The sequence below is a fragment of the Protopterus annectens genome, chromosome 1.part2 (assembly GCF_019279795.1).
Source record: "Protopterus annectens isolate FY-2018-M chromosome 1.part2, PAN1.0, whole genome shotgun sequence".
Lineage (NCBI taxonomy): Eukaryota > Metazoa > Chordata > Ceratodontiformes > Protopteridae > Protopterus > Protopterus annectens.
In genome coordinates, this window is record NC_056727.1 from 389,579,645 (window position 1) to 389,600,563 (window position 20,919).

Genomic DNA, 20,919 nt, shown 5'->3' on the forward strand with positions numbered 1-20,919 from the left:
ATGGTTGTGGTGAATATGTAGTTTTACAAGACCAAAGGGCAAGGGCATAGGGTGGCATACAAGAGTGGTGGAAGATGCACACAGGTGGATTATCTCCTATGCAGGTGGGCTTGTTTGAAGGGGATTGGTAACTGTAAAGTGGTGACAGCGGAATGTGTAGTTAGACAACATGGAATGTTGGTCTGTGGGATGACATTGGTGATCAAGAAGAGGGGGAGGAGTGTGAGCGCAGCACCACAGATCAAACAGTGGATATTGAGAAAGGGTGATTGTGAAGCTGAGTTCAGGGAAGAGTTAAGAAAGGCAGTGGGTGGCAGTGAAGACTTAGCAAATATCTGGGTAACTACATCCAAGCTTGTAAGGGAGATGAGTAGAACAGGGCTTGGTGTGACACCTGCACAGTGTAAGGAGGACAAGGAGACCTGGTGGTGACATGAGGAAGTACAGTGGAGTATACAGAGAAAGAGATTGGCCAAGTAGAAGTGGGATTGTCCGACAGATGAAGAAAGTAGATGGGTTTTTGGTTAGATGGGGTGAATGGCAAAGAAAGTGGTGGCAAAGGCTGAGGATGGGGCATCTGAAGGGTGTTGTGTAAGGTTGGATACCAAGGATGGAGAATAGGACCTGTACCAATTGGCTAGACAGAGGCACATAGCTAAGAAGGATGTGCAACAAATAAGGCTGATAAAGGATAATGGTGGAAGTGTACTCACAAGTGAGGAGAGTGTGTCAAGCAGATGGAAACAGTACTTTGATGGGCTGTTGAATGAAGAGAAAGAGAGAGGGAGAAGGTTGGATGATGTGGGTATAGTGAATCAGGATGTGCAACAGATTATAAAGGGGGAAGTAAGGATAGCTATGAAGAGGTTTAAGAATGGAAAGGCTATTGATCCAAATGGCATACCTATGGAAGCATGGAGGTGTTTAGGATAAATGGTAGTGGTCTTTTTAACCAGATTGTTTACTTTAATTTTGGAAAGTGAGGATGCGTGAGGAGTGGATAAAATGTGTTTGGGTATTGATTAAGAGAATAAGGGTGGTGTGCAGAGCTGTAGTAACTACAGAGAGATAATACTGATCACTCACAGCATGAGGTAATGGTAAAGGGTGGTGGACGCTAGGTTAAGAAGGAGGTGAGGATTACTGATTAGCAGTATGGTGTCATGCCAGGAAAGAGCAGTACAGATGCAGTGTTTGCTCTGAGACTGTTAATGGGGACATACAGAGATGGTCAGAAGTAGTTGTGTTATGTCTTTGTGGACTTAGAGACAGCATATGAGATGCCTACAGAGGAGTTGTGGTATTGTATGAGGAGGTCAGGAGTGGTGGAGGAGTCCATAAGAATGCTACAGGATATGTACAAGGCTAATGTGACAGTGGTGAGTTCTGCATTGGGAGTGTCAGGTGCATTTAAGATGGAGGTTGGATTACAACAGGGATCAGCTATGAGCCCTTTCTTATTTGCAGTGACAAAGGACAGGTTGATAGACATGATCAGACAGGAGTCACTGTCGGCTGTGCTGTTTGCATATGACATTGTGGTCTGTAGTGAGAGTAGGGAAACAGGTTGAGGAGACCCTGGAGAGGTGGAGGTATGGTCTAGAGAGGGGGAGGAATCATAGTCAGCAGGACTAAGACTAAATATATGTGTGTGAATGGGAGGGAGGATAGAGGAATGGTGAGGATGCAGGGAGTACAGTTTGCAAAGGTGGATAGGTGTAAATACTTGGGAACAACAGTTCAGAGTAATGGCGAGTGTGGAGGAGAGGTGAAGAGAGGACAGGCAGGATGTGGGTGGTGGAGAAGAGTGTCAGGAGTGCGTTGTGACCAATGAGTACCATTAAGAGCGATAGGGAAGGTCTACAAGAGGGTAGTGAGACCATCTATGATACATTGGCATTAAAAAAGAGGCACGAGTCAGAGATGAACGTAGCAGAGTTAATGATGATAAGATTTGCACTAGGTGTGATGAGGGTGGTAATATGTATGTTAGGTGGTCAGCCCAGGTTGGACAACTTGGGGACAAAGCCAGTGTTTGGCAGGATTATGTTGGTTTGGACATGTGATGAGGAGGTATGCTGAGTATATTTGGGAAAGGATGAGGCTGTCAGGTAAGAGGAAGAGAGGAAGGCTTGAGATAAGGTGTATGTATGTGGTGGTAGCTGACATGCACATGGTTGATGTGACAGAGCAAGATGCAGAGGAAGGGAAGACATGGAGACAGATGATTTCCTGTGGTGACCACTAATGGTTACAGCCAGAAGAAAGAGAAGCTGATGTTGTAATGTCAGTAATCACAGGTTTACAATTATTTGCCAGACATAACACAACTCTTGATGACATAACTACAAATATGAGGCACACATATGGTCAGTGTGCATAACACTGGACAATTGAATGGTATGAGCTCAGTATATCACATGCAGTTCAACACACACAGCTGAGAAAGTATTTCAGTATGCAAATACCCTGTATAGGTCCATCACATGTCTGAGACAAAGATATATATCATATTTGTATTGACAATTAACATATGGATATCTGTGATATCCCAGTAGCTGGCCTAGCAGTGTTACAGTCAGTATTGTGCAACACACTCCAGTAGTGGTCATATGTGAGCAATCATTTCCTGGGGTTACTCAGGGCCTTGAGCTGTGTTCTATGTCACTGCAGACAGACACAGATGCTATGGCCATAGGTTCTTCTCAGCAATATATCAGGACAGCATGTGTAGTTGAGACATAATATTGTTTGAACTTCCTATTTTCCACATTTACATACCCCCTACTACATTCCATTACATGCTTAATTGTTTGACATACCTGTGGGTTTTGTTTTGGTTCAGTTGGTATAATCCATCACTTCAGTGCATGTGTCTGTCTTTCTGTCTGTTAGTTTGTCTCTCTCTCTTTCTCTCTCCCTCTGAGACAGATGTAGGATATACATCTGTTTTGCATAGGCAGCAGCTTGCCTTTTGTAGGTAATGCTCATGAGCAGCTGATGGCCTGTGCACCAGTTGGAGTACTCCACTTGCTAATTGCATGTAGAACAGCTGTGGTATCATTCCCATACCCAATAGCATGGAAGCGCTCTCCTATAGCTGAGTACTTCATGTGGGCATTGCCCCTTTTGCTTGCCTGTGAGGATGACTTCATGAAGGTGTGTGACAAACAGCATCACAGAGGGTAGTTGGAAATACCTCTTACAACAAATACTGTGGAGACAGCCCAACAAACTGGGGGAGAATGTTCCAGACATAGGGACAGAATTACAGTTGAAGTAATGCTAGTTTGACAGGGTTTGTATGGATATGGCTGCTCTGTGTGCATTTAAGTCTGATAGTGTTATGTGGTTGACATAACTCTCAACTGTAGAGCTGGCCAGAGTTTGGACTCTTATATTTGGTGTGTTACTCACACATTTTGTGGCCTTGAAAATTCAGTAGCATACTCTGAGGATTGCAATCAGTAAATGGTAACATTCATGTGTGTTTCTGACTTTATATCCCTTAGAAAAGATATGTTACAACAACCCTGTTACACCAGCAACTTTCTCAGTTTATAAAAACAATATGTCAGTAATGCCCCTGTGTTTGGACCTCTGCCTAGAAGTATGTCAGGCTTTGTCCAGATGTCATGCTGTAAGAGGTGGATAGTATAGTATATCATTATATAGTAACTTCATTCCTGATATTATCCCAGTGATATATCAGACTATGAGACATGTTATGTGTTGGAGGCCTTATATATGAGGACAAAGCCTGGATGTTCTGTGGACCTCTATGCAGTTGGGAGGACTGTGTATTTCTGGCAATTGTTGACTGACTGTCAGGATTGTGTAGCAGTGTATTGTGCATGTGCTATTTGGCTTGTGTAGGGTCGGGGGGTAGATGTAAGTGTTAGGGGTCCTTTTCTATCTGAATTTACATGCTGCTCCCGTTTCAGGTGCTTTATTAGCTGTATATGTTTGTAGGGGCAGACTGACACATGTCCCATACAATAGTCAGGTGTCAGACTACACTGTGAATTGGGACAGTATATGTAGGGGTAGTGTGTGAGTGGCAAAAATGTTGATTATTTTGTTCACACAGTCTATAGACTCTGCTGTTCATGTGACTTACCAGTTGGTCAATTTGAATGTGGTGAGATTGGTTATGGGTATGCACTTTCACACTGGTGTCTGTTTGTCAGTGGAGTTACATCCCTGTAGTGCCTGATATATTTGCAATTATATGTGTGTTCCCCCATACTAAAATTGAGTTAGTGTTGTGTCAGTCTGCCTGTAGTTTTGACACTGCCTGGTGACATGCCTAGCTGCTCAGCATAGTTTACCTACTGTGATGTTATGTCCAGATATATATCAGATGTATTCTTGCCTGGCCCCCATATGTGTTGTGTATTTTTGACAGATCAGTGGGATGATGTGAGGATTGATGTCAGTAACTAGTGGGGAGTAATGTGGTTTTGGACTTGGGCTATTCCAATCAATATATGTTACAACAGACAGGAGGGTGTTACTGCATCAACTGGGTCACCTTATCTACTCGAGTATCTGGGATATGTTCCCGGTTTCATGGTTTTACCCCCCCCCCCCCCGTCAGGCTTGGTCTAGATTTGTTGCACTAAGCGGTTCTGAACATACCTCTTGACTAGCCAGATTGTTTCAGACTGTCCAGGTTTATTGCTCATATTTCTGGTTTGTTCCACAGAATCATTATTTTCATTTCAGTGGTAAATCACTTTTGAGGATCTGAGGATTTCTGTCAGCAAATGATGAGCTACATTTCAGTTTCAGAACACACATCCTTCTGAACACGTATGCTGCAACAAACCTCATTACTGTAGCAACATTCATTTATAACTGCACTACGTACATTATGTCCCTGGTCTTGGCCCGTTGTCCCCCCATTTTGACATCTTTTGTCCAGAATTGGTGAAGTTTTTATATATATATATATATATATATATATATATATATATATATATATATATATATATATATATATATATACACACACACACACACACACACACACACACACACACACATATATATATATATATATATATATGTATATATACACACACACACACACACACACACACATATATATATATATATATACACACACATATATATATATATATATATATATATATATATATATATATAGTCTTTGTTCTTGAAAATTCTATTCCTGTACTGAATAATATATTTGAAAAAAACAGCATTTGTTATTACTGTTCAGATGGTATAGTGGTGCATTGCTATGACTATGGTGTTCAGGGTACTGGGTTCAAGCCTTGGCAGGGCCAATTATTTTATTGCTGGACAGAAAAGTGGCTGATGGAGACAGGATGATTAAGGCAGTTTTAAGCAGTTGTAAGAGGGCTTGTACAGGTTTGCACAATAGTAAGCAATGCCAGCACATGGTTAAAAGGGGGTAAAGTTTAATCTGTGTAGGCATTGCTTAGCATCTTGCAAACTCCCTTACTGCCGCTTACTGCTCTTTACTGCCGCTTACTCCCACTTACCCCCATGCTAATTTCTTTAAAAGAAAATAAAAAAAGGGATGAAAGGATAGTGGTGAGAAAGGGGGCATGCAGAGAGAAAAACAATATGAAAGATAGCTAGGGATGTGCAGGATGGGTATAGGGAAGGTCCATAGCTGTCCATTTCTGGTACAGCAATAGCTGTGCATTTGTACAGAATGTGGAGGTGAATTTGGACACTCAAACCCCTGAGAGAGGGGTAAGGACAACAGTAATGTGTTGTTAAGCAAGTTAAACCAGATAACATGTGTCCAGTGGATACATGTGTGAAATGGACAGCTATGTATGGGGTGACTTTTTTTTTTAAAACAAATTGCCCTTTTTTTTTTTTTAATAAGGTGAGAGTGGGATGTTTTGGGAAGGATAGTAGGTACATTTGGGGAGGTAAGTTGGGTAGGAAGACAGACAAGACAGACAAGACAGCTGACAGGGCTGGTATATGATAGATGTGGGGGGTAAACACCTTGGATGATGGGGATGGTGGTTGGGAATCAGACACACATGAGCCCCCATATGGTTACAGTGGGCAGTCATGGGCAGTCACACTCCACCTTCACGGCCCTGAAGGTGGTTGTGCTGGGGGCTTCGCAGGAGGGGCAGACAGGCTGTCCAGTGAGCTTCATCAAACAATTAATTCCCTTTAGGAGATGAGAGTCAGGTGCTAAGGATAGGGCTAGACTGTAGATCCTGTGGACTGCCCTATCTCCCTCCCCCATATCCCTTCATGGATTGTTTGATTGCAGTATGGGTTGCCATCAGAAGACATATGTGTATGTCTACTGGAAATGTACCACACTTCTTAACAGCATGTTCATGCTACACTCCTTGCTGTGGGCTATTCTCCTGGAGTTTTGCAGGTGCCACTTAAACAACTGTCTATGTTTCCATCCTCTCCTCAGACAGGGCAAGCTAGTGCCAGACAATCACTGTTATTCCCCCATGCCTGACCCTCCATTGCCAATGCAGCTGGCTAAATATGGGTCATCTGGGATGCATTCAGGGATTTATACCTCTGTACCTTGAGGGCTGGTCAGCATATTCTCCCATGTTTTGATTCACGATGCTGCTTAATTATAGCAGAATATTATTTAAAACTTTTTAGTCTGATATGTTTTAAATTATTAGCTAAGAAATTATAAATCATTAACAGCCAATGTAATTTCTTAAAGAAAAGAGTTTGTTTGATAATAAACCACTGAAATATACCCTTTTTACTTTTAAATATTTTCCATCCCTGATAGTTCTGCAAGCTCTTACAGTTCTTCCATAAGTAAGACACTGTAGTATGTTTGGAATGCTTTGTAAAAGTAATATGTTATTCCTGACAGAGTATAATGAATTAAACTGTCTCTTTGTTTTCTTTTCACAGAACACAACAAAAGTTTTGAAATGTCTTCGTTTGTTGAAACCAAAGCATTAGAACAGCTCACCAAATCTCCAGTGGAATTTGTGGAGTATCCTTCGTGAATTTTTCACCTTTTCTTATAGTATTACTTCAGTGGACAGTATTATTTAGCTGGAAACTCATTACAAGTTGAAAAAATATGATAACAGATCCTTGTAAAATAGTAGCAGCAAACAATATGTTATTCTAAATGTTTAGGGTCACATAAAAGCTTTTTTGTGCATGATTTGAATCCACTGCACAGGATGAACTCTTACACAGTAGAAATGTTCTCTTTAGCTTAATGTTTCTCTTTTATACTGGATTGTTTTGTAGTGAAAACTTTATGGAAGAGTTTGATTTGACTGTCCCAAACCTGTGAAAATGAAAAGGCTCAAGGTGGGCCCTTAATTGCTGTCCACATATAAGTTCTGAAGGAAGAGTGGGGATTTATAAATAAGGATGCAGTGTGGAGAAATTAATCATAGATTTCATTTTTGTACTGATCACCTGGTGTTTATCTGTCCAAAAATATTTTTTACATGAAGCCATGTAGAGACATTCAGAACAGGTGAACATTCAAATGTAATTCACGTTTTACTATCAACAGCTTCTTTATAGAAGGAAAAATGCTCTTAGAACAAATTTTTATCATCAGAAAGCAGATGATGTTACATGGGAAAATAAAACACAAATATAATAAAGGAAGTTTATTCTTGCTAACAAATATCACCTTGATAGAAGTTGATAGATTCACTGATTTAGTGACTATCTCAAGAACTATTGATTGCTGAGGAGCATGAAGCTGTGGATCGCATGTTGGAACATACAGATACCAGTGCCATCATGGTATAATTGATGAGTTACATCTGATTGGGTGAGGAGTGTATTCTGTTGGCATGGAAGTCTTTGAGATATGAAAGTGTCACATTTCTTATTCAAATTATACATTTGGAATTAAAGATAGAGAAAGATCTGTTAAGGATTTTATCTGACTTGTAAAGAACGTAAAACTAAAAACTAAAATTACTTGAATAAGCGGAATCGGACAAAGCAGCTACAGCACGGACTGTTTATTGATAATAGTAAGCGCTTTCGGCTAAGGATATTCCTCCACCTTCTTCAGACTTGTACAATAACAAACTCACAGCACAGCTTTTTATACATAACAAGAAGCTGATTAAAAACAATTAAAGTAATTAATTAAATTAAACACTTAATTACCTACATCCCAATATTTTAAAGGGCTAATACATTTAAACTACATGATTTTTTAAAAAGTGATAATACAACTAACTAAGCCATATTCTCTACATAAACTTCCTATGAATAAAAATTTGTATTAATAAAATGTTTGTATTATTAGAATATTTATATTAATATTAATAAAATCAGGACAACAACATGAAATCCAACTAATATCTACACTCCAGCAAATATATAAATATATTATTATGTAGAAAGTTGTGTGCAGTTAAGTAGCACTACATCCTATATAAAGAAAATAAACTACTTCATGAGTGCATCTACATGTATTACCTATAAAAATAGAAATAAACCAGTAGTGGAAAAATAATAATAATAGTAATAATTAATTATTATTGATAACATTATCACTATAGAAAAAAAACAATATTTATTATATATGTCTCACTAACTCTCAGTTCATACATTAACCATAGTGATGTTATCCCAATAGTAAGACAACGTAATAACAACCTCATCTCTTCAGTGCTTTTAGTTTGAGAATGCATTTAATAGATGCATACTCGTTCAACCCTGGGGGTAAATGGGCAAGTGTTCTGATTTGCCAGAAGACCTCCTGTTCTTCAAGCCATAGTTGCCATGGGCCCCCCCTGAGTTACATTGGTAAAACGGAGAGGTCATTAAAGAAAAGAGTTTATGAACACTTATATGCTATAGGGAGAAGGGATATGACCAATGCACTTGCTAAGCATATCTGTGAATATCCTGAGCATTCTTTTTTGTTTTCAGTTGTACAGCAGGTTAAAACACATCTCAGGGGGGGCCCATGGCAACTATGGCTTGAAGAACAGGAGGTCTTCTGGCAAATCAGAACACTTGCCCATTTACCCCCAGGGTTGAACGAGTATGCATCTATTAAATGCATTCTCAAACTAAAAGCACTGAAGAGATGAGGTTGTTATTACGTTGTCTTACTATTGGGATAACATCACTATGGTTAATGTATGAACTGAGAGTTAGTGAGACATATGTAATAAACATTGTTTTTTTTCTATAGTGATAATGTTATCAATAATAATTAATTATTACTATTATTATTATTTTTCCACTACTGGTTTATTTCTATTTTTATAGGTAATACATGTAGATGCACTCATGAAGTAGTTTATTTTCTTTATATAGGATGTAGTGCTACTTAACTGCACACAACTTTCTACATAATAATATATTTATATGTTTGTTGGAGTGTAGATATTAGTTGGATTTTATGTTGTTGTCCTGATTTTATTAATATTAATATAAATATTCTAATAATACAAACATTTTATTAATACACATTTTTATTCATAGGATGTTTATGTAGAGAATATGGCTTAGTTAGTTGTATTATAACTTTTTAAAAAATCATGTAGTTTAAATGTATTAGCCCTTTAAAATATTGGGATGTAGGTAATTAAGTGTTTAATTTAATTAATTACCTTAATTGTTTTTAATCAGCTTCTTGTTATGTATAAAAAGCTGTGCTGTGAGTTTGTTATTGTACAAGTCTGAAGAAGGTGGAGGAATATCCTTAGCCGAAAGCGCTTACTATTATCAATAAACAGTCCGTGCTGTAGCTGCTTTGTCCGATTCCATTTTATCTGACTTCACATTATTTTCTTAAGTGGGAAGAAGAGAGTTGCAAAGGTTATTATCAATCGAGTGATAACAAATCCCAAGATGCAGATATTGTATTACATGCAACTAGATATAAAATTCTAAGAAGATTTAAAGATTCAGGTGCAAGAAGTTTATTGGTAAAACTTCAGTTCTTGTACCATTAGATAATTATGTTTCCCTTTTGCAGGGCCTTTCTGCTAGTGTGGCATATTTGGAGGCAAAACAAATAATTTTGGCTAGAGACCTTAATATGAAACACCATTTAACCACTGAAATAAATTTTAGGAAGTTGGTTAGGTGTACCAAGAGATTTTATAAACTACCGTTGGCTGATCTACAGTTGGCTGATAACTCAAAATATAGCAGTAAGATTTTTTTTAAGCATCTAAGATGTTTTGGGAAGAATACTACTTCTAACGTCTGCAGATGGAACATTGGTTATATGATTACTCTCCCATGGAAACTGGTTATTGTGTATGCAAAATATATTCCTTAGATCTGCAAGTACTGGGCACACTGATTTACTGAAGGATGCTGAGGTCCATGTGACTGTCCTAGTATTTCAGCAAATATTATCAAAGCAGCACTAAAAAACATGGTACCTCTCCTAGTATTTCAGCAGATACTATCAAAGCACTACTAAAATGGATCAAGATGAATTTGCTTGCAAGTTTTGATGTATTAAATAGGTTCTTCTAGACCAGAATTGTTTCCATGTTTAATTAATCTGCAGTTCCTTGAGTATGAAACAGTACAAAAGATTAGTCCAGATAAAATCATTCTAGCTAACAAATCCTGGAGACTCTCTCTCTCTCTCTCTCTCTCTCTTTTTCTGATACCATCCCTGTGGGAGGAATAAAGGCACATTGTTGAAGTTTATAGTAATGTATTCAGTTACGTAGGTAGATGGATAAGCGTTCTTACTCAAATGACACATCACTGGATCCTTCTAATGGTCCTCCCTCCATACTCCACCACTAGATGACAGTGTTGAAACATTCAATACTCTTTTGCTAACTACACAACAGCCGTGTGCCTCCTCAGAGGAAATGATAGGAAGCAAATCAGTCCCCTGCTTATCCCTTACCAGCAAAGAACTAATAAAACAAAGAAAAAGAGCATGGAAGGAAATAGCTATGGAACCTTGCAAAAAAACGATCTGGTTAGTAATAAAAATAAAAAAAAAATACTAGAATAATGCACATCTCAGTCAAAAATCGAATAAAAAAATCTGATCTTCTGTCCATGTGAAGCAAAGATCATTCCTAACCTAATTCAGGTGTAACATGGACAATTGGATGGGGGACAGGAAATTCATCCCTGGTTTGGCATCTATGTCTCTAATGGCCACAGGCAGCCTCTAAATGATTAATCTCCTAGGCCCCTGCTTACACTTATCAAGGGTACCAGAACTTGTCAGAGATTTGGAATGCATGGCTAGCCTTAAAAAGGCCCTTGTGGTTGTTAGCCTAGTAAAGACTTATGAACCTATGAACTTCTGTTAATAAGTTCTTACAACCAGGGATATCTGTTCCACCAAACCCTTGCTCCAATCTCTCTCCAACAGAAACTGCGAATGCATTAACACACATTTCATTAACTCTATAACCACCCTTACTAACATCACTACACAAGCCTACTCTTACCCTACTTTAACCACTCACTCTCCCAAATCCACCTTTTCTTTACAAGCTTTCTCTACCTCCTATATAATACTAAAAAAGATAAGTAATCAACCCCTCCAAACAATCTCTCATACAAATGCCTTAAGCTGGCATCTGAACCTATACCATATCCTGTCTCTATTTTAATAAATCAACCTATACTGGAATCCAATATCCCATCTCTGTGGAAAAAAATCTTGTACAACTCTATTGCACAAATGAGCTAACTCCACGGAGATAGCTAACTTCAGACCTATTGCTATCTTATCCCCTCTCCCTAAATTATTACAGAAATTTGTTCACAAACAACTACTTCAATATTTGCTTCATGAAAATCTGCCAACCCCTATCCATCATGGATTCAGGCCTGCACACAGCACAACTGCTGTACTAGAATTCCTACACATTATTACAGCCAGAGAAAACAATAAGTTAGTCTTTTCTGTTTTTCTAGCTCTTTCTCAAGCTTTTGACACAGTGTCTCACTCCCAATTAATACTTAAAATGGGAACACTAGGTCTCTCTAAACCCACCTTTGACTGCTTCTCCAGCTAGCTGTCAAATTGTCTCCAATCTGCAAAATGGCTAACAACTTTTTCCCCTTTTCTCCCTCTTAGTACTGGTGTCTTGGAAGGATCTACCTTTGATACCCACTTGTTTAACATATTTGTAAATAACCTGCATACATCCACACAATAAGCTTCTCTAATACAATATGCAGATAATGCTGTTCTCATCTGCATATCAGATACCCTTCCTCACTTATCCATTATAGATAATGCTTTCAGCTCTGTAGGATAATAGCTGAATAACTTAATCTCAATCCAAAACAAATGTTTACTCCTTTTCTCTCCCAAAATTATAGCACATATGAAAGAGAATTTCAAAATAACATCTCTAAATAGCACCTTCACAGAAGTCATCTCATCTCCCATACCAAGCTGTTAGGTGCAGCAAATGATGACCTATTGAAATTTGATTTACATATACAAAACTCCATAACTAAAAAAAAAAAAATAATTATCAAATGCTGTACTGCTCAAAAATACTTCACCACATGAACAAAGGCTGCCCTATCAAGTATTCTTACCTTTTCCTTGACCCCTCTCTCTTCCTGTACTAAACAGTACTTTCATTCACACTGTGTGCAACTTTGCTATTTCTTCTCTCTCTCTCTCTCCATAGAAATTATATCATTCAGCCTATCCTTAAGGTACAGTTCTTCAAATTGTAAATTGAATTGTATATATTTTTATTCCTGGTTTAACTGTATTGTTTAGCATTTATCATTGTTATACTTGTAACTTTAAAACTATAAGGACATTTTTCTCCCCGGCCTTCCATTGAAAATAAGACTTGTACCTAGTCAAACATTCCTCGTAAACAAATATAAAATAAAAATAAATAAATAAATAAATACATCAGGTATTACACAGGCATAGAATATGAGTTTTGTTTGTAAGAACTGGAGCTAACCACCCTATCTAGGTTACTCTCGTTCTTATATTTTGAGGGCCTGCTCTCACTTCATATACTGCATGCCCTGTAAGTGTTGCAGGCCTATTGTGTTATATCTTTGCCTAGTTGCATTATATTTTTCAGCTACAGCTCATGCATCTGTTTAAATTGATGCAACACCTTAACTTAGCATGCTGATGTCATGGCATGTGCCAACAAGGAGCAAGCATGTGAGAGAGAGTGAAGGACCTGTGCCATAAGTTCACTTTCAGGAAGACAATTCCAGCTGTTTCATCATTTAGAGACACTCTTTTAAAGATCAACATATGTGGTAAATAATCACATGCTACTTCTTTATCCTAGTGGTATGGCTTATATATGTGGTGAACTGTTCAGTTTTCTGTAATTACTTAACTAAATTTTACATAGATACAACAAAACACAACTTAGCCGCATCTACCCAAAAGGAACAAGAGTAGATTCTTCCAACTACATGCCTCAAGTCTTTTGGAATGCTGGTTGCCAAATGGTTGCTTTGAACTTCCAAACAGTAGGTAAGAGTCATCTGTTTGCAAAAGCTGCTTTGATTTGAGTGCAAGTGCTGTTTCATCAGTATGCTGTCCATTGGAGCATGAGATTTCCTGCTGTCTTAACAAAGGAACATTTTTGCTTTTAATCTGAAAAAGCTGTTGTGACAAGATTCTCTCAAGTGATGAAGCAAAACATGTTACTTATGACAAATATAATATTAAAGGAAAATGTATTTAAATAAAAACATTAAAGGATATAACGTTATGGTATACTAATATGACAGACTTATGATTAATCACATGTATTTAGCCAACATTTGTTTAATCACTACATACATATGTAAATCTGCACATATTCTCATTACCAACTAATGAAACTTAGACCATTTCCAAATACTCAAAAACAGGTGACTTTTGCAGGGGGTTGGGGTGGGGGAGGTTGTTCCCATTGATCTAAGTGACATATAAGCACTTCTTCCAATATTCCTGATCTCTGTGTATACTAGCTCTGTAGGTGCACAAATTAAGAGAAAAGAGAAATGGTTTAAAATGGAATAATACTCATATATGTTCCCCCTTCTCTGTGTCATATGAAAAATGAAAGCACTGCATCTGTAACAAAGCTACTTCTGATTACTAGTAAAGCACCACTCCTTTTCCTGTCTATTTTATGACAATGCGAAGCACTGCACAGTTATTTCTAGTGTTTTTGATATCCACTTAAATAAACCGATTATTGAATTTGCTACCTTTTGCTACATTTTATATCTTTTTCTTTATATAACATTGGTATGTGAAGAAAGTATAGCACTGGTGCATGAGAAACCATTACCTATGTTTGATCCAATTATAAGCAGAATGTTTACACCTGGATTATACCTGATGTTGTTCAGACTCATGTCATTCAACTATGTAACATAAATTTGGATTTACTGTTAGCAGAGGTCCAGAAATGGTAATGATGATGCCACACAATCATTGCCATATTGTCAGAGCAGGCACCTATGTCATCAGTTACAAGAAGAACTTACTGAATGACTGACAGACACATGTAAATGTGTAGCTGATGCAGAAAAGTTATTGAACACAAATATGATACACAGAAGTCATGTGCCTTCTCACTTGGACTCACAGATCCTTTCAAGTCAGAGTTTAGTTCTCACCACAACACAGAAACAACCCTTACAAGCTTACAAGAGTTGTTAATGATCTTCAGATGGCAAGAGTGGATGATGACATCATAATAGAATGATGTCAATTTTTCTGTGGGATTTCAGCTACAAATTTGGACTGGAGTGACTCCTAGCTGTCTAACTGTACACAAATAATGTGTTCAGCACTCAGTTCTTCATCTAAACATAGTCTTGACTGTAAAATTCCACAGGGTTCTATTTTGGGATCTTTATTGTTCACTGTGTACATAGGGCGGCCACGGTAGTGCAGCTGTTAGCGTTGCCTCCTCACAGCAAGAGGTTCCCCGGTTTGATTCTTGGCTGGGGTGCCTTCTGTGTGAAGTCTGCATGTCCTCCCTGTGGTTGCATGGGTTTCCTCCGGGTGCTCCGGTTTCCTCCCACATCCCAAATACATGCAGTAGATGGATTGGACACTCCAAATTGGCCTTAGGTGTGAGAGTGTGCGTGCGTGTGCCTTCTGTGGAAGGTTGGGTGCCGGGCTGGCAACTCAACACCGTAAAACTCCACTGCCAATCATGAGTGGAGAGATGATCTGCTGTGGTGACCCCTAACCGGGAAAAGCCGAAAGAAGAAGAAGAAGATTGTTCACTGTGTACATGCTACCTTTTGGAGACCTGTTAGGTGAAAAGAGTTTAGTGTAACATAATTGAAAGGATAACACTGAGGTTTATTTCTCCTTTCCACAAAAAGATATGGTTTGAATCATATTCCTGGCTTATGACCAGTAGCCACCCATTCCTGGCTTACTAATAACTGACTAAAATTGGAAACCACCAAGACTGAAGCACTGGCTATTCATGCATCTCTGAGAGATTCTTCTGCCATACCTTTGCCAAATCATGTTATGTATGTTAGTAATAAGATGGAATGTATTATTAAGTTGAAGAATCTTTGTTATTTTTGAGTCTCTGCATACACTTTGGGAATAATTTTCGACTGTTGTAAATTCATCTTATTTCCATCTTAGAAACACCTCAAGTAGTGAACACCTAATTCCACAAACTGATCTCTTGATTGTTGTTCATGCTATAGTGTCTTCCAGATTAGACTAATTTAATGCCCTGTATATGTGACTTTCTAGTACCGAACTTGATCGATTACAGTTGGTGCAGAATTCTTTGGCCCAGTTACTTACTAGTACAGCATGTTACCAGCACATCACACCTGTTCTAGCATAATGCCCTGTATGTGTGACTTTTTAATACTGAACTTAATTGGTTACAGTTGGTATGGAATTCTGTGGCCTGGTTACTTACTAGTACAGCTTGTTACCAGCACATTACACCTGTTCTACCATAATGCCCTTTTTGTGTGACCTTGCAATACTGAACTTGATTGGTTACAATTGGTGCAGAATTCTCTGGCCCAGTTGCTTAATAGTACAGCTTATTACCAACACACTATGCCTGTTCTACTGTAATGCCCTGTATGTATGACTTTCTTATACTGAGCTTGATTGGTTACAGTTGGTGTACAATTTGGCCTGGTTAATTACCAGTACAGCTTGTTACCAGCACATTATGTCTGTTCTACCATAATGCCCTGCATGTGTGACTTTCTAATACTAAACTTGATTGGTTACAGTTGGTGCAGAATTATTTGGCCCAGTTGCTTACTAGTACACCTTTTTATCAGCACATTATGCCTGTTCTACCATAATACCCTGTATATATGACTTTTTAATACTGAACTTGATTGGTTACAGTTGGTGCGAAATTATTTGGCCTGGTTACTTACTAGCACAGCTTGTTAACAACACACTACACCTGTTCTGCATGGTCTGCACTAGCTCCCTGTCCTTTATAGGATCATCTTCAGAATTCTGGTGTTAGTGTATTAGTCCATTCATGACCCAGGACCCTGTTACCTGAATGAGCTAATTGAGCCCTAATGTCCCACAGGGGCTTCATGTTCAGCATTCAAGACACTTGAGTGATTCTGCAGGTTATTCTTGCTAATGTGGGTTTTTGATATATTTACTATCAGGCCCTGTACCTGCGGAACTCATGGCCCCAGTGGCTTTGTGAGTGTTTCCCCCATGCAAATTTCAGACCGGCTTTAAAAACATATTCATTTGATTTAGCATATGATATTGTGTAATAATCTCTGATGCAACATATTTAAGTTTTGGTCCATGTATATATGTTTTGTTTTGTTTTATGTGGCTTTTTTATATAGGATTGTAGGACAATACTCGACTAATGACCCTAAATGGTTATTTTGAGCTTAGCCATGCTTCACAGAAATATTAGAAAGGTATCGGTACCTTAGGCTCTGTGGCGATATATAAACTTAGGCATAAGTGGTTGAGTATTTATAATCTTTCTCTCTTTAATAGGGAATAGGTGCCAGATTCAGGGTAACTTTACAGTTCCTCATCCGCTGATCCAAGTTGCACTTGAATAAATGCAGAGAAGAATTTTCTTCACATGGATGGTAAACCTGTTCCAGAGAAGGAACGCATACCTGTACCTCCAGCATGTGCTATTTTTCTTGCAAGTCCCTCTTCTGGGTGCTTCTGATGCTGTTTGTTTTGTGGATGTGCAATAGGTCCATTACAGCTAGACTAGTGGATACATAGGTTGCCTCTCAAAGCTTTGAGGCAGTCTTTATAGGGCTTTTTTTTAAACCATGTATTTTTCTTGTGAGGAAGCTCTGTGAATGCTCAGTTGGTAACATATACCTAGTCAGGTACTTTTCAGTGGGGGCATTGTACTCAACAACTGATCTTATGAGGGCAAAGTACAATGGAGCAATTATATCTTTGGCTATGGATGCCCTATTTTTGCTTATAAGTTGTGCAACGTAGAATGATTTCCTTATTACTGAGACACACAATAGTCAAAGGTCAAGTCACTGTCTACATGCATTCCCAAAGCCCTGATCACTGTGTCTATTCTTAGAAGTATATTATCATTGTAGTAATATGCAGAAGTGGCTTTCTTATCAAAAGGTACTGTTATGCACTTCTTGGCATTGAGTTATAAGACCATCATTATGGAACCAGTTTTTAGTCTGTTAGGCCTTTTTGGAGGGTATTTGTGTCCTGGGGTTTTTGAATGACTGCACCTAATTTGCAATCTTCTGTGAACTTCATCAGCCAGAGGCCTTTGATGTTAGCCATGACTTCAGAGAAGTACATATCAAACAGGAACAGCCCCAGCACTGCGCTGTGAGGTACTCCACTACTGACTGTTATTTTTGTAGAGGTAGAGTCCCTAGTACTAACTTCTTAGGTTTTGTATGTGTGCCAGTTGGCCATCCAGTGTGTGATGTCAGGGTAAATGCCTAATTTAGTGAACTTGTTTACAATGCCTGAGTGGGGTATTGTGCTGAATACTTTGGCGAGGTCAAGATAGACAGAGATCACCATTTTGCTCCTGTCCATTACTTTGCTGACCTTCTCAAAGAAGTCCACAAAATGACCTTTAACATAAGCATACTGAGGTGGATCTAGTGTCTGTACATTTCCTAAGTCATCATCTAACATTTCCATGATTATTCTTTCCTTGGCTTTACATGTTAGACTAGTCAGGATTAGGAGTTGATAGTTCCTTCTCGTCCATGGATGGCCTGCCCTTGTGCATTGGGATAACTGTTGCAGTCCGCCAGTCATTCAGCACAAAGCATGTTTGTAAGCTTTAATGAAATAGTGATTCTATAAGGTCCAATAATAGAGAGCCCAATAGTTCATGTTTCATGCTATTAAGGAGTCATCTCAGGATGTCACTGGGGCTCATTAATGCAGTGCCGTTAGCCTTGGAGAATGCTTTAAGAACCTGCTCCCTAGTGACTTGTTTCTTTCCTGTAATTAGTCTAGTTCAGATACAGAGTCTTAGTTTTAGCACTTGAATTTGCCTATTCATGCTCAGCACTTGTTCAGAACTTGTAAGTAATAAATAAGCTATGAATTACTACCACACTCAACCTTCCTCTTTACCTAGAGGAAAACAGTTTTTGTACTTACTTTCCCCACTTGCTTAGAGAAAAACAGCTCTTGTACTCACTTTGCTCACTCATCTAGAGGAAAATAGTTTTTTATTCAGGCATGTCCAAGGGTCAGCTCCCAGTATTCTCTCCTGACTATCTAATGAATCTGGGCATCTTGGGGCAATGTAGCAATTGCCTTATGTACACAGACAACCCTCTCCTCCTACCACCCAACACTACAACCTGTGAGTGATGCACTTATCTAGCGAAACTGGAGGTAAACCTCTCTCCAATCAAGACTGAACTTGACAGTCAAGAGGAGAAGGTAAACACTTGCACCACACCACACTCATCACATAGTCCCACTAAATCTATACCACCAAAATCCACACATAGAAACACAAAACATTCATGGAGGTTCTCAATAATAATCTGCTCAAGCAACAGAGACCTCCAAAGCAGAAACGCAAGCAACCTCCACCCCCAACACAACCCAAATGACATATAGCCCACAGACTCAGTGTGCCACTCAACCACAGCCCATAAGGCAAAACAACGTACCCAACACACTAGTCATAGGTGACTCTATAGTCAGGCACACTGATGTCACACTCACCAGGCTAAACAAGGAGAAGGTTACTGTCAGCTGCCTGTCGGGTGCCAGGATCCGCCACATAACCCATGCACTCTGGTCACTCCACAACAAGTATAAATATGATTCTGTCATTATCCATGTTGGTGTGAATGACCTGAGACGTACCTCCCTGGACTTTATGAAAAGAGACATGGAAGAGCTCTCCGATCTTGTAACCCAGGCAGGTATGACCCTAGCCCTGAGTAGCATCCTGCCATCACCCAGAATGATACCGCAGTACAAGGACAAAATTGGCTAAGATTCTGGTGTCATCCTAAGGGGATCCAGTATCTGTCTGCCTGGGGACGACATGGTCGACAGACCACAATGCTTTGCAGGAGATGGCCTGCACCTATCACCCATGGGATTCCGGATACTGGCTAAGGCTCTTACCGCCCCTATAATGCCTTTTTTTAGGCAAGGTTCAAATGACAAATTCACCACCGTAACAGGAACAGGCAAACAAAAACTGAGGGTAATGCTACTCAATGCTAGAAGTCTAAATCTCAAAATGCACTCCCTGGAGGCACTACTTAAAATGGAGTACATTGATATCCATGCAGTGACTGAGACCTGGTTCAAGGCACCACAGAGCACCCCTGCATTACCAGGCTATAACTCATACCACACTGGCCACCTAACTTGGACCGGAACACCAAAGGCGGAGGTGTGCCCATATTCATTAAGGATAGCCACACCTCCAGGCTAGTTGCTCAGCATAATGCATCTGAGGTTATCCAAGTGCAACTAACTCTGGGCAAAAATGCAATTCAAATTGTAGCTTGCTACAGATCCCCCACCATGCCCCAGGATTCCCACTCTTCTTTTCTTGATATACTGGAGAATATTAGGGTTCAACCCAACCCCCTAATAATGGGCAATTTCAACTACCCCGCCATTAACTGGGAAAACTACTCATGTACCAACTCCTTCACTCAACACTTTCTGGAATTCATAAATTCCAATGCCCTGGATCAACTTATCCACACCCCTACCAGGGGCAACAATATTCTAGACCTGTTCATTAACAACATGAGTGACCGGTGTTCCACACCTGAAGTCAACTCCTCGTTTTTCAGATCCAACCATAAGCTAATCACCCTAGATATCCACATCCCACCCCCACCCTCCATTAAGGAAACCACGGTAAAAAATTTCTCCAAAGCCAACTTCATGCTTCTTAAGACAGAAGTGGTGAACTTCATGACACCCTTGCAGATGGACAATACAGATACGACTGCTGAATTCTACACAAATCCACAATATAAGCACTTACACAAGTGCATGGATCATGCTATCCCAAACAGAACCAAGATGCTATCCTCAAAAAAAAGGAAGCCAATCTGGTGGTCCCCTGCCATAAACAAACTCTACAACAGAAGGAAGAAACTGTTGCAAAAGAGAGTAAAATCCCATGAGCGGAGGAGCTCCCTGGTCAGCCTCAGTAAGAAGCTGAGATCCCTTATAAGAGCCTGCAAAGCTAGCTATGAAAACAAAATTGCCACTGATTCTAGGGAGAACCACAAAGCATTCTATAGCTATGTCAAGAATTTCAATGGCTACACCCAGATCTGCTCTGAGTTACAGCACAATGGCATGAAAATTACAGAACCAACTGATATTGCCAACATCCTGACAGATAGATTCAGTGCTAACGTTACCCCCCTCGCACTCCCTAAAGGGCCCATATCTATACAGGAAGAATGCAG

General features: G+C 39.2%; 1 protein-coding gene across 1 annotated transcript in view; it reads left to right on the forward strand.

Annotated features, from left to right (window-relative positions):
* The window catches only part of PLCB1 (phospholipase C beta 1), a 4,354,095-nt gene that overhangs the window by 3,259,757 nt on the left and 1,073,419 nt on the right, over positions 1-20,919 (forward strand). Inside the window, exons 17-18 of the mRNA XM_044056572.1 lie at positions 6,922-7,006; positions 13,353-13,477. Coding sequence (XP_043912507.1) covers positions 6,922-7,006; positions 13,353-13,477 — 210 coding nt within the window. The remainder of the gene's footprint in view (positions 1-6,921; positions 7,007-13,352; positions 13,478-20,919) is intronic.